General features: G+C 36.8%; 1 protein-coding gene across 1 annotated transcript in view; it reads left to right on the top strand.

Annotated features, from left to right (window-relative positions):
- LOC128579188 (uncharacterized protein KIAA1671-like) overlaps positions 1 to 12,432 on the top strand; it is a 46,629-nt gene extending 34,197 nt beyond the window's left edge. Inside the window, exons 4-6 of the mRNA XM_053581408.1 lie at positions 832 to 914; positions 8,048 to 8,184; positions 12,345 to 12,432. Of these exons, the coding sequence (XP_053437383.1) occupies positions 832 to 840 (9 nt within the window). The 3' untranslated portion in view covers positions 841 to 914; positions 8,048 to 8,184; positions 12,345 to 12,432. The remainder of the gene's footprint in view (positions 1 to 831; positions 915 to 8,047; positions 8,185 to 12,344) is intronic.
- The last annotated feature ends 1,967 nt before the right edge of the window (positions 12,433 to 14,399 follow it).

The raw sequence follows: 14,399 nt of genomic DNA, 5'->3' as shown, positions 1-14,399 counted from the left end.
AAGAGAATCGCCTAAGCCCAGGAGTTGGAGGTTGCTGTGAGCTGTGTGATGCCACGGCACTCTACTGAGGGCCATAAAGTGAGACTCTGTCTCTACAAAAAAAAAAAAAAATTCTTTGGATAATATTTTAAGTTTTAAACCCAACTGTATGCAAGTTAGAAATGATACTTTAAATGTCAGGATTGCCCCTGTTGTTCTCACAGTATTGACACATTTGCCGTGGAAATAACCCAATTTCCTGGAGGGTAAGGACCAGGCCTGTCTGATTCATCATGGTATCCCCAGGGCCTGGAACAATTTAATAGTAATTATAATCATAGCAATATACTATTAAGTACTCTACATGTATTATCTCATTCACATAGTAAGTGCTCAATAAGTATTTTTAGAATGAATACTGAGTACATGCATGATTATAAGCTTTTATTTCTGGGAAGAAGCAAGAAAGTAATATTTGCTAAAGAGAAGGGAACTTCCTTCCATTGATTCTCTTCTTTGGATTCAGAGGTATTTTGATTGTTATATAAGCACTGATACCATGATAGATATAATTAGCACCCGCACTGAATTATGTTACCTCCCTGTTTTCCTATGTGCTGATTTTCTGGTCTGAGGATGCTATGCTAAACCAGACAGCCGTGGTCTTTGCCCTTTGGAAAATCCTCTCTGGAGTTAGCTACGTTACACAAAGGCTTACCTCTGTCAGGAGAGGACACTAGAGGCAACACTAAAATGGAAAGTGCCATTTGTTGTCCTGTAATAGATTCTACTTTTATACCAAGTTATCTACTGGAAATTTTTTCTAACAATAACTCATTTTTCTCTTTTTAGGACCACTGAAGCCAGAAATAACTATATCCTACATTGCTGTTGCAACAATATTCGTTAACAGTGGACTATCATTAAAAACGGAGGTACTATCACCGGTGGGGCACATGAAAAGCAGGGAGAAAAATTTAATTTGTACTTGAAATTTCACGGTCCTTTCATAAAGGCAGTTATAGCTATAATTAGCTATAATCTGAAGGTTTCCCTGTGACAGAAGATAACTTGGACTTCAGGTTATCTTGAAGGACTTGTAGCGTTGTGTGCAAAGGACTTTTATTTCATTTCTACATGTGCACATTATAAAAACTTTATGGTTGGCAGCATGGACCCTGAGGATGTGGTTATAATGAGTATGTTTTTAATACATGATTGAACTGAAGCATTTTCATGTCTTCCTACCCTGGTGACTACTGTGCTTGGGCACATTTGAGCTGTTGTTTAGTTGTGGTTTTTATAACTTCTGTGGATCTATCTTTTTTCCCCAGGACCCATGCTGTTCAAATAATGCTTATTTTGTCATAACTTTTAATAATTTTTATTTTAAAAATATCCTTCCTTAGCATGTCTATTAATAAATAATTAATAATTAACTAATTAATTTAAATATTGGTATTTTTTCATGCCAAGTCCAAATCTCATATAGACAATATGGATAATGTTATTTACTGATCCAGGTTTCACTGAACCTAGGCTTTTCTTGGAAGTAAAGAAATCTAAATATTTTTTCACATGGGAGAGAAAAATAAGTAGATCTTAAGAGTCTCTTTTGACTTACAATAGAAGAAAAAAGAGAAGAAATAACCATTTGCTTTTGAAGAAATTACATAAAGTTATTCTAATGGGCTTATTCTTATGTAGATAGGGAAATTTTACTGTAAGAAGGATATTTTTTGAAAATGGTTTTAAAACTTAACATTCTGGCTCAGCATTATTCATTCTGGTTCATTGTGATTTGAATGAACACTAATTTAGTTACCTTTTCCTTAGATCACCCTAGTAGCAAGATGGAAAAAATATTATTTTATTGAATTTATGTATTCTGTATATTGATATGAATCTTTTTGGGGGAGTTTTTTTGATACATGTAGGATTAGTGTGTAGTGTCTACAACTGATGAATTTTGTTTCAGGAATTGTAAGTATTCTTACTAATTACTGCTCTTCTGGAAAAACTGGAATAAGATGGGATTTCCTAAATATGTCAAATCCCAGTTTTTGTAAAGAGTATTGATATGAGAGGACCATGATTAGTGGTTATTGGGTACAAGCTTTTTCTGTCAATACCCGAGTTCTAATATTGGTTCTCCAATGTGAGGCAGAGTGATGCAGGAGGATAGTTACTGGGAGGTCTTCCTGCTGCACTTGGCTTATGTTCTTTGTGGAACAGCTGCCTCTAAGTCCTCTTCTTGGGACGTTGCTCAAACTACGTCCCCTGGTGGCTGCTTAATGGCTACAGCTGTTACTTATGACATAGGAAAGCTGGCAAGAGACTTGATTTCTCTCCTTCACTTCTTACTTAACACTGTTCTGTAAAGCAGCCAACTTTGTGGGATGTAGGAATTAAAGAAGGAAGAATGTCACAGCTTTCAGCATTTCTCTGAGGACCAACTTCTTTTGTAAGCACCTAAGAAACATTCCGAGTCATCCCACTAATTTGGATGTAATGATGAAGTGCCTTGATCTCCTGGTTTATCATGGTATCTAAGTAACCATCAAAGCCATTTCCTCCATCAAAGGCCCTTTCAGACTAATATGTTAAGTCATTTTCATGTAAGTACCATGAGCTAAATTGTGCCACTGGAGCTCCCATCAAGTCATTTTCAAAAGCCATTTAACTTAAGATGTCCTAGATTGCATCATTGTATTAAGTCATCTCTAAGCTCTACTAATTTCCTGGGTAACCTAACTTACAAATTAGAAGATAGTAATCTTGTTATTTGTTTTCTAGGTAGTAATCCTAAATTAATTGCAGCATGGACTATGATTTGTGTATCTTATGAGGTCTTAGGATAGTGGATTTTTGCATACAGAAGACTGTAAATTATTATTGAATTAAGTTTATTTGGAAGCATTTATGTTGATCTTATTCAAGTTTATTTATATTGAATGTTTCTACAGTATTACTCATACGTTGATTTAATGATGTGTATTCTAAAATTTGTTTCGCTTATTTGTAAAAATTATAAAGGACACTGTACTAATGTAATGCTACATCTTCAGTTTTATGACAGTTGATAATTCATTTTTGAAATACCTGTTGAAATTGGTTTCTGAGATTATGTTTTGTTTTATAAGGTCACATTTAAAATTTATTTTACATTTAGCTAACTTCAAACCTACAGTTTCAGAAGGTTTGTCACATAACAGACTGTGGTAGGGGCCATTCATTTAAATACATACCAATTAAGCGCCATGGCTACAGGCACTAGGCTTGGCCCTGGGAATGGAAACTAAGATGAGCAGGAGACTCAAGGCCTGAAAATGGGTCCTGAGTGGGGCAGAATATATACATGTTTCTTTATTTTTCTAAACAGAGTATTTTTTTTAAATCTCATTAGTTGAAAAGTAAATATGGCAAATTCTTAACTTGGGTTTACGCTGCTTGTTTCAAGCCCAGAGCTATGAGCCTGACTCTCAGAAAGTGAATCAGTTGAAGTCAAATAAGGGTTAGGAAGGAAATTGGTATGTAATGAAAATATTCCTATGCCCCAGTCAGAGCCCTGGCTTTAAGCAATTCTTGATGCTGTCAGTGAGACTCTGGTATAATCAGTACAGTATATGGAGTGTCTCCTTAAGTTTATTTTAATGGAATTTGACCTGTTTTACATGTGAATAAACAAACTGTTATGCAGAGGCAACTTTTCCATCATTCCTGATGGCATTTATTTATGGTCCTAAATTCTACCCAGGTTTATGAAATAAATAGTATCATATGGAATAATCCTATTTTGGATTTTATAGAGTTTAGTTGCTTCTTCTTTTCCATTGTTACTGGATCTCATCTTTATGGTTGTATAAAGAAGACATGGAAAAGATACTACATTGTTTTTTTCTTTAAGTCATGAAAACCTTTATAGAAACACTTTCCTTTTGTTGAAGAAGCCCCTCATGGCCTACTATGGTAGGTTGTTGAGACTCATTTTGCTAAGTCCTTTACCACATTCTGATGCAATATCAATTTCTAATTATCATTTATTAAGTCAGCTAGCATTTTCTATCTACATTGTAGTTTTTATAACATTTTTCTGATTATAAAAGTGATATTTACTAATTATGGAAAGATTAGAAAGAATACTTGTTATTAACATTCATGTGATTTTTAGTCCTTTTTAAGATTAGAAAGAATAATTGTTATTAACATTCATGTGTTTTTTAGTCCTTTTTTCTAAATATCATTTTTTTTTTATTGTTGGGAATTCATTGAAGGTACAAAGAACCACGTTACATTAATTGCATTTGTTAGGTAAAGTCCCTTTTATGATTGTGTCCCACCCCCAAAAGGTGTGTCACACACCGTGACCCTCCACCTCCCTAAAATATCTTATATATAGAATTTTTTTAGAAATAAAATATTCATCATATTCATTTTAAAAAGTAAAATTGTATATGTATGTATGTGTGTATACGAACTTGCAGACATATACACATACACGCATATATTTGCTCATATTTTTCATGTAACGTTGTATAATAATTTTCGTGTAGTTTGATATTATTTAATTTTCTATATATTTTATAATAAAAATAATTATTTCCTTTTATGAATATATGATTTATTCACATAGTTCAGAATTAAAAGGTAGAAAAGTATATATATGATAAATCTTCCTTTCATCCTTTCACTAGATATCTGGTTCTCTTCTCTGTAGATAACTAATGTTAACAATTTCCGTATACCGTCCGTATACCTTTCCAAAAATATTCTATGCGACACATACAGATGTGTATCCATCCCTCTACAAATTTTAGTATTTTATGTTTGGTGCTTTATCTTACTTTATTTTAAAAAACACATCTTGTAGAGTGTTTCATATCAACACCTAAAGAACCTTGGTTCTTTTTGTATACGAAATAGTATTCTATTGTATGGGTGTGTAATAATATGATTTACTTATCCTTTATTGATGGACATTTATAAGATTGTGCTATTACTAATATGTTGTAAAGGGTAACCTAAAAATATGTCATTTCACACATTTGGGAACATATGTGAAGGATAAATTCCTAGAAGTAGAATTACCAGGTCAAACGACATATGTAGTTTAAGTTGTGTACCTAGAATGGTGGCATGTACTTAGTAAGTATTTTCTGAATGAAGGAAGGAGTTGCCAGATTGCTCTCCATCGGCTAGACCAGTTTACACTCTTATTGATGAAGTAGGACTGAGATACTGTACTCCCACATCCTCATCAACATCTGCTTATACTTTAACTTTTACGCCAGCCGCATACACCCAGGCTGGTGGGTTCAAACCCAGCCCGGGCCAGCTAAACAACAATGGCAACTGCAACAATTATGTTCCTACATTTGGGCATTTGTTTTCAGGTTTTGTTTTAATAGATAACGTTGTGACTATGATGATTAGTTCTGTGTATATATGTTTGTAACTGCCTTTTATGTTCTTAGTGTAAATACCTAGACATGAAATTTTGGGTTCCCCAGAATGTGAATTATATGTATATACAGGGTGGCCACCAAGTTCATGTGTAATTTAAAACTTTATGGCCACCCAGATTATATATATATATATGGTATATAAGTATAAAAGTACATATATGTTTATATATATACTTTTTTTTTTCTCTTTTGAGACAGAGTCTCGTTTGGTTGCCCTCAGTAGAGTACTGTGGTGTCATAGCTCACAGCAACCTCAAACTCTTGGGCTCAAGCAATCCTCATGCCCCAGCCTCCTGAGTAGCTGGGACTACAGGTGCCCACCACAATTTCTGGCTATTTTTTTAGAGATGGGGTCTCACTCTGGCTAGGCTGGTCTTGAAATCCTGATCTAGGCAATCCACCTGCCTCAGCCTCCCAGAGTGCTAGGATTACTGGCATGAGCCAACGCACCTGGCCCCAAAATGTGAATTATATTATAGTCCTTGTTATGTATTCCCAAATTGCTTTTCAGAAAAGTTATGCTGTTTTCTATTCCTATCAGAATTATATGCAAATGACTTAGCTAATCATTTTATTATGATTTTTAGAAATGCTAATATTTATTTCGTATTTATCATATTCCTCTGAGTATATTTAAATGAAATTTGGTTTCAAGACTGTTGATAATTCTCTGAACTACTTTTGCTCAAGATTTATTTATTTATTTATTTTATTGTTGGTGATTCACTGAGGGTACAAGAAGTTAGGTTATACTGATTACATTTGTTAGGTAAAGTCTACTGTTGTTCAAGTTTTATCTAGCTCAGTGGGTAGGGCGCCAGCCACATATACCCAGGCTGGTGGATTTGAACCCAGCCTAGGTCAGCTAAACAACAATGACAACTGCAAGAACAAAAAAAAATATTTGGGTGTTGTGGCGGGTACCTGTAGTCCCAGCTAAGCCCAAGAGTTTGAGGTTCTTGTGAGCTGTGACGCCATGGCACTCTATCGAGGGTGACACAGTGAGACTCTGTCTCAAAAAAAGAATTCAGATTAATTGTAAGGTTGGCTTATTTTTCTTTCTTTCTTTTTTTTTGTAGAGACAGTTTTGCTTTATCATCCTCGATAGAGTGCTGTGGCGTCACAGCTCTCAGCAATCTCCAGCTCTTGGGCTTAGGTGATTCTCTTGCCCCAGCCTCCCAAGTAGCTGGGACTACAGGCACCCACCACAATGCCCAGATATTTTTTTGTTGCAATTCATCCGGGGCTGGGTTTGAACCCACCACCCTCGGTACATGGGGCCGGTACCCTACCCCACTGAGCCACAAGCACCTTCTTTTTCTTAATCTGAGGGCCTAATATGGCTTCTGGTAGGCCCAACATCTCCCAGCGGTCCTAAATTAGACACAGATTGCCAGAAATTCTCTAGGTATCATTAGAGATGTCATATGATCAAAAAGGAAGTAACTGTTTATATGTCTCCACCCAGGGAGATAGTGGGAACCTGTGAGACAGATCTCAGAACGTGGCAATTAGCGAATGAGTTTGGGTTAACCTACTGTCTATTAAACTGATAAATTTAGGCTAATGTCCTTGAAATTGAGGATCTCTTGAATCTCTCACTTCAACTAAGGGAGCCATTATGGTTCAATGTTTATAACCAGTGAATCTCTAGCATCTTTGAATATGCTGTAATGACTACTGGCTTTTTTTAAAGGACTGTACTTTTTCTACTGCACTTTGAATAGCCACATAACACTAATTCAAATGCAAATGTTTTAAAGTTTATATATAGTTGAACCCCAATTATTCTTTTTAGCCACCAGATTCATAACATGTGCCTGGATTATCATGTTTGATGTACATTTGTTCCCCTCTTGGGGCAGCAATGTCATACAATATAAGAAGCAGCATGCCCCAAGTAAGTTTAATTCTGATCTGTACTGGACAGTATCTCTACTTCAATTTCCTCATCAGTGAAATGGAGACAATATTATCTACTTAAATGGGTTATTATGAGGATTTGATGAGATAACAGGTAAAATAAAATGATAAGCTCAGGTCATGGCATATAACTGGTATTCAGCAAATGCTCACAAAGAATCTAGTGAGTAGATCATGGAGGGGAAGCTATTTTGAATTAGAGACTATCACTGAAGAAAACATTTAAACAATTATTTATGGATTCCATAGCATCTTGCCACATTGAGGCCTGATAGGTTTGATATAATGAATACTGATTATTTAATTTAAATTTGATAGGTCCTGTTATAAGTTTTTTAAAAGATTTATTTTTTTATGCAGATAAACATACACGTGTGCTTATATTGTCAACAATCCTCAAATCTATACTATTGTAAAGGTTTAGCTTAGTCCTAGTCCAGAATATTACAAGTCTGAATTGTTAGGCTGTATTATATATTTGAAGGAAATTAGAATACTTCAAAAATTTTACACAAAAATATAATCATCATGAAATTGTATCATATGCATATACTTATAGATAAAAATTTCAGCTATGAAAAGACTGGAAAGCTAACTTAATGTGATGTTATGTGAGTAGCAATGTCTTTTCAGAGTTAGCTTTCTTACCTGGCTTTATTTTGTGTCCTTCCTTTTTCCAGGAGCTGACCAGTGCTTTGGTGCATATCAAACTGCATCTGCTTATTCAGATCTTTACACTTGCATTCTTCCCAGCAGCAATATGGCTTTTTCTTCAGCTTTTATCAATCACACCCATCAATGAATGGCTTTTAAAAGGGTATGTTTAAATCTTTTCAAGGGTCTACCTTAAGGGGGCATCTCTAGTGATATTATTGTTTCTATGGCCACTATATATAAAAGGGCTTTTTGTATTCTAACTTATAAAGAAAGAAAAGCACTTCTAACATTATTGTTTACCTTTTAAACAATAGTGTTTCATCAAGAAGTTTCTTCAAAAAATTAACAGAATTTTAAAATATACCTTAATGCTTCATCTTAAGGTTCTGGGATGGATACTTTATGGGGAATTTAAAAGGGTGATCTTGGGAGAAAAATAAAAAGGACTAAGGATCTAAGCTTTGTATGTGTGTATATAATGTAAGCTGTTATTAGATGCTTTGCCTTTGCATTCTAGATTTTATCAAATGTAAATATATAATGTCTGAGTATAATATGTATTTTTAGAATGTGTAAGAAAGAAAAAATATATATGTGGGATAGCATTTATTTTTTTCACTTGTTCTAAGTTTGATATAATGGTTCAATTAACAGTAGATTTTTAGTAGAATCTTTATTAAAAATATTACCATATTTATTAAAAGGATTTAATCATTTAAAAGAATTATTTAAAGTGGTTTAAAGCTAATCATATTTTAGCATCATAGTATAATAGCTAAAATATTGAACTTAGATCCTGAAGATCCTGAAGATTGAGTTCTGACCCTATCTCTAACACACTGAGTAACTTTGAGTAAAACTATTTAATAGTTTTGAAATTGTTTCTCTATCTATAAAATGATAAAATGATTTTGGGTATATAAATTGTAATCACTTACTCATTTATTCAAGTCATTTATTTATCTCTATTATATGCCAGGAAGTATTATGCCATTGGAGAAACAATAGTAAAATGCCAGTTAGTTCTGCATGTTGAGGAGACTTGGGGGATGTGATTATCAATAGACAAGTAAATATATGAGCAAGGTAGAGGTAAGTGAAAAGAGAAATACAATGTATATGGTTGAAAGTGGTAGGGTGGGCAGGCTGGTGATTAATGTAGATTTAGAGATCTGGGGCAAAATGTTTTCTAGGCACAGGAAACAGCATGTACAAAGGCTCTAAGGCAGAATCAAGCCTGGTGTGTTGCAGGTTAGCAAAGCAACCATGATGTCCAGACTTGGTGATACAGAGGAAGAACAATAGGACTTGGAAGTGAAAAGGTAGGCAGGAGCCCAGTATGCAGAGATAGACCATGGTAAAGCATTCGGATTTATTCTGAGTGTTGCAGGAAACTGTTGGAGTGATTGAAAGGAGGGAGTGATGAGGTCTGGTTTATATTTGCAGATGATTCTCCTGGCTGCTGTGTGGACAGTAGGTGGTAGAGACTAGAGAGGAATCTAGGAAATCAACGAGGAACTGGTGTAGTGAGGTAGCAGTGCAATGGAGAGAAGTGAAGGTGGATTTCAGAGTCAGAGCTGTCAGAGCCCATGGGTGCAGAGGATACAGAATGAGAAGGACAGAGAAGAACTGAGTGACTTTTGAGTGATAGGTATGACCCATGGGATAATCAGTGGCATCATTTACCTAATGGAGGGGTAAATAGATTAGGAAGAGAAGAGGAAATTAAGAATGCTATTTTGGGCACCTGTGGCTCAAAAGGGTAGGGCGCCAGCCCCATATGCCGGAGGTGGTGGGTTCAAACCCAACCACGGCCAAAAACTGCCAAAAAAAAAGAATGCTGTTTTGGCTAGATTGAGTTTGAAAGAATAAACATTAAATTTCACTGAAAAGCATGAAATGCCACATAAATGTAACATCATGTTACACAGCAACTATGTATTATGCATATCAGGAAAAATAGTAACTGACTATCTGCTGTGTGTAGGACATTCAAGGAATAGGAAGTGTTTTCTGGTAAGTTCCAACCTAGTTTGGTATGTGGATATATGCATATATATACACACACATACATATATATGACAGTAATCAACCAAACAGAGAAGCATGTGGGTTGTCAGGTGAGTGGTGGAATCAGTAAAGGATAAGCAGCTCCAGGTGGCGCCTGTGGCTCAGTGAGTAGGGCACCAGCCCCATATATGGAGGGTGGTGAGTTCAAACCCAACCCTGGCCAAACTACAACAACAAAAAATAGCCGGGCACAGGGGCAGGTGCCTGTTGTACCAGCTACTTGGGAGGCTGAGGCAAGAAAATCAACTTAAGCCCAAGAACTAGAGGTTGCTGTGAGCTGTGACGCTACAACACTCTACTGAGGGTGACAAAGTGAGACTCTGTCTCTAAAAAAAGAAAAAAGAAAAAAGAATAAGCAGCTCCCCAAAGGTTGGGCATGCCCATAATTGAGAGTTCAAAAATGAGGCAGTGGTGAGAGACAAAAGTAAATAGTTTCTTAGAACCAGCTTGTAGAAGGCCTGCACTACTGAGGCGAGGAGTTTGAGTTTGAAGCTGTGGATGACAGAGAGAGGGAGAGCGCTCCTAAAAGTGCTGAACAGGAGAAGAACATGTTAAAAAGTGACCATGAAGGAAGATTAGTCTGATAGCATTATCCTGGGTTTATTATTAGAAGAGTAGTACTTGGAATCTCAGTATGCTAAATAAAACAAGCATACAATTCTCACCGTAAGCTGTTAAACTTAAAGGAGTATGCACTTGCTCCAATTCACTTAGAGAAAGCTTTTCTTTAGCTCAGTTTTGTCTCTTTCCTACTCCACAATTCGAAAATACCCACTTTTGAGGGAGTTGCGTAGTCCTACCTCAGAATCATGTTTCAGTCATCGAAATAAAAGTGTTTTGAGCAATACTCCTTCCATGCCTTGCTGTGTGAAAGGGACAGAGTGTAGGTAGAGTAAACATTCAGCAGGCATTTGTGGGTGTCCAGACTTGGATAAAAAGCATCTAAATGGGAATGGTGGTGGTGATGGAATGCTTTTTGAGGAGCAAGTGGGACCATATATAACTCCAAAGATTCAAACTGGATCTTTAGGAAAAAACTGATCTCATTCACAGAAATAGGTTAATAAAGAGGGGAAATTGATATTTTAGAAATTATATAAATTCAATCTATAGATCTATTGTATAACATGGTGACTATATGTAATAATAGTATATTATATACTTAAAAACTGCCAAGAGAGTAGATTTTCTATTTTTTTTTTTTTTTTATTGTTGGGGATTCATTGAGGGTACAATAAGGCAGGTTACACTGGTTGCATTTGTTAGGTAAAGTCCCTTTTGCAATCATGTCTTGCCCCCAGAACTTCTATGTTTTTATCACACACACAAACCCCAAAACAACTGTGAGGTGATGGATATGTTAATTAGCTTGATTGTGGTAGTCATTTCACAATGTACACGTACATTGGTCTGAGAAGTTCGTGAACTGATCCTAGAAAAATTGCTACACACCTCACTGTTGAATCACTAAAATCACCTTTTAAGTAGTTCCCTTGGGAAGCTACATACCAATGCCGGTGCCTAGTCCATCCTTCAAAGCAATTTGGGAACTCTCTGGAATGACCATCAGAGCGGTTGTCATATGAGGTCTAAAAATTAAGTTTGCGAACTTGCCACCAACGTTGGCAGGTTTCCTAACTTTGGTATTTTAGTGTCCCACAGTTGTGTTTATGTCAACATGTGGCAGTGTTTGCTGAGTGGTGTTCATTATTGTTGTTGCATGTTTTTATGTGCCATACAATGACAGCTCTAATGATCTTTCCAGAAAAAAGAGTTCCTCAATTTCTTTGAAGTGGGGACGAGGCACTGGCATTGGGGCATATCTTCCCAAGTGGAGTACTTTAAAGGTGACTGTAGTGATATTCAGCAAGGAGGTATATAGCACTTTTTCTAGAATGAGCTCATGAACCTAATTGCCCAACCTGGTATATGAAGGTTACCATGAAAGTTTTGAGAGAGACTGTGTTATGGTCCATTATTTCATTTCCAAGAAATACAGTTGACAGCAGCATCCTCTCAGATACCCATGCGAGTTCCAGCTTGCTCACTTTATTGGTGTTGCAGGGAGAGCTTCATTTGTTTCCATCCAAGAGGCACTCAGGCATCAGCTGTGTAGATGGGAAGAGAGAACTTTTGCATGATGATTTTCTACGATTTTAAAAGTGGGTTAAAATCTCAGAGTTTGGAGCATTTATAACAGGCTTTCAGGACCTTTCTCCTTCCCATGTGACAATTTTTGGTGGTTTCTAGAATTTAGAAAAGGCCGAATTTTGCTGAAAGACAAGGAAAGGCGTGGACACCCAGCAACTGCTGTGACTGAGGAAAACATTGCTACTGTGGAAAAATGGTTCGTGAAAACAATCCAGTGACATTTAAGGACGCTGAAGTGGCACTACAGATTGGATCAGTGGTGGCGTCTAAAATCCTGCAAGATTATCTTGAAGTTGGTAAAGTTTCATCCCGATGGATGCCTCACACTTTGACAGGTGAGCAAAAGCACATCCACACTGAATGGTGTGAAGAAACGCCGGCCACGTCTGATGGAGGGAAGTCGAGATGCGCTTCTGACATTGTTACTGGTGAGGAAACCTGGAGTTACTAGTTTGGTCCAGAGAATAAGCATCAGAAATGTGGATTTCTTTTCCTAATGATAATCCACCAACAAAGGTGAAGTGGCCTGAAGTGCTGGGAAGAAAATAGCAGCAACTTTCTTCTCCAAAAGCAGTCATGTTGGATCCGTTCCTCTGCAGGAACAAAGGACTGTCACTGCACAGTGGTACACGACAATGTGCCTACCCAAAGTTTTTGGGAAGCTTCAGGAATAGCAGATAAGAACAGGAGTTCAGGGGACTAACTTCGACCATGACAATGTATCTGCCCACACAGCTGACATCGCCATTTAGTTCCTGGAGTCCACAGAGTCCTGTCCTGGCCTCAGGTGATTATTTCCTGTTCCCCACAGTAAAAAAGTGTGTACATGGAAGAAGTTTCTCCAGCCCTGTCGAAGCTGTTCACATCTACAAAAGTGAAAGGAGCGAAAAGAGTGGTTTCACAAATGGTTTACAAGAATACACAGGTGCACAGACTGTTACAGTGACTATATTGAGAAAGTACAGGTGGTAATCAAAATGATTTTACATTTCTTGGTTTTTGTGAATATCAAAATTTGTGTAAGTGTCCCTCATACTTTCAAATTTACCTTTTTAGCCCTAGCTGACGTTCCCAAATTCATAACTGCCTTGACTGCCTTGACTCAAACTAAGCATGTCTAATATGGGATATATATTTCCTTTTTTTCTAGCTTTATTGAGGTTTAATTAACAAATAAATATTGCATACGTGGTATTCCTATATGCTGAAAATAAAATTTGAAAGGAAGTGGGAGAGCCAGCAAACAACCAGAATGGGCTGGTTGAAAAGACAAGAGACAAATTATAATGAGGAAGTAAGTATGAAGGTAACCAAGAAAATAGAGTGCCCTGAGAAGCAAGAAGGTACACAAAATGAATATGGAAAAAGGTTTTGGATCTGGTGGTTTGGACATCACTGTTTTGTTACCATTGCAGGCCCATGGGCTCTCCCTGGAATAGACATTAAGAGGCAAAGGGAGAGTCACAAGCAAAGCTTTTTTGAGGCTCATGTTTGAACACAAGGGACAAAGCACAGAGGAAAAATCCTCAGTCTGGCTCCTGGAGGGGAGAGTTATAAAGAGGCAGGAAAAGGGTGATGTGTATCCAGGTAGAGGTGGAGATTTTCTTGTGCTTATGTAGTTTTATTACGTGTGTTGTATGTCCCATTAGCATTTTAAATCTCCACCCCAAGCCTGGTTTTTAGCATTAAAATGAGATAATAATGAGGGGAAAGTCGGGTAAAGCCAGTGTGAGCGGCTGTTTAGCTTGAGGTGGTTAGATCCAGATAGGTTTGGTTTCTTTGCAGCCACATTCCTTATCAGCAAATGCCAGCATCTTGCTTTGGTCATTTTGGAAAACATTAATCAAGAGACAGATTGTGGATCCCCCTCCTTTTTGGGGTATGAGCTGAATTCCAGTAGCTAGGAGGTCAATTTTTGTTTTCTTCTAAAGTTAATTAGGCTGGGTCATGCTGTCTTGTGTTGCCTCCCTTGGTTAGACATAAGACCTGAGTCCTGTCCCTGTGTTGTCTAATTACTTTTAAGGTTGCAACTTTTACTAGTAGAGGGGTACAAGTTCCATTTTAGAGGAGTAAAGAGAAAATGATGTATGGGGCCTTGGAGTAGAGTACTCTTTCAAGAAGGTCAACAGAGAGTTACAATGAAAAAGGTAGGAT

Source organism: Nycticebus coucang, chromosome Y (assembly GCF_027406575.1).
Source record: "Nycticebus coucang isolate mNycCou1 chromosome Y, mNycCou1.pri, whole genome shotgun sequence".
Taxonomy (NCBI): domain Eukaryota; kingdom Metazoa; phylum Chordata; class Mammalia; order Primates; family Lorisidae; genus Nycticebus; species Nycticebus coucang.
Note: the sequence above shows the minus strand (reverse complement) of the source record. Positions and strands in the feature narration are given on the sequence as shown.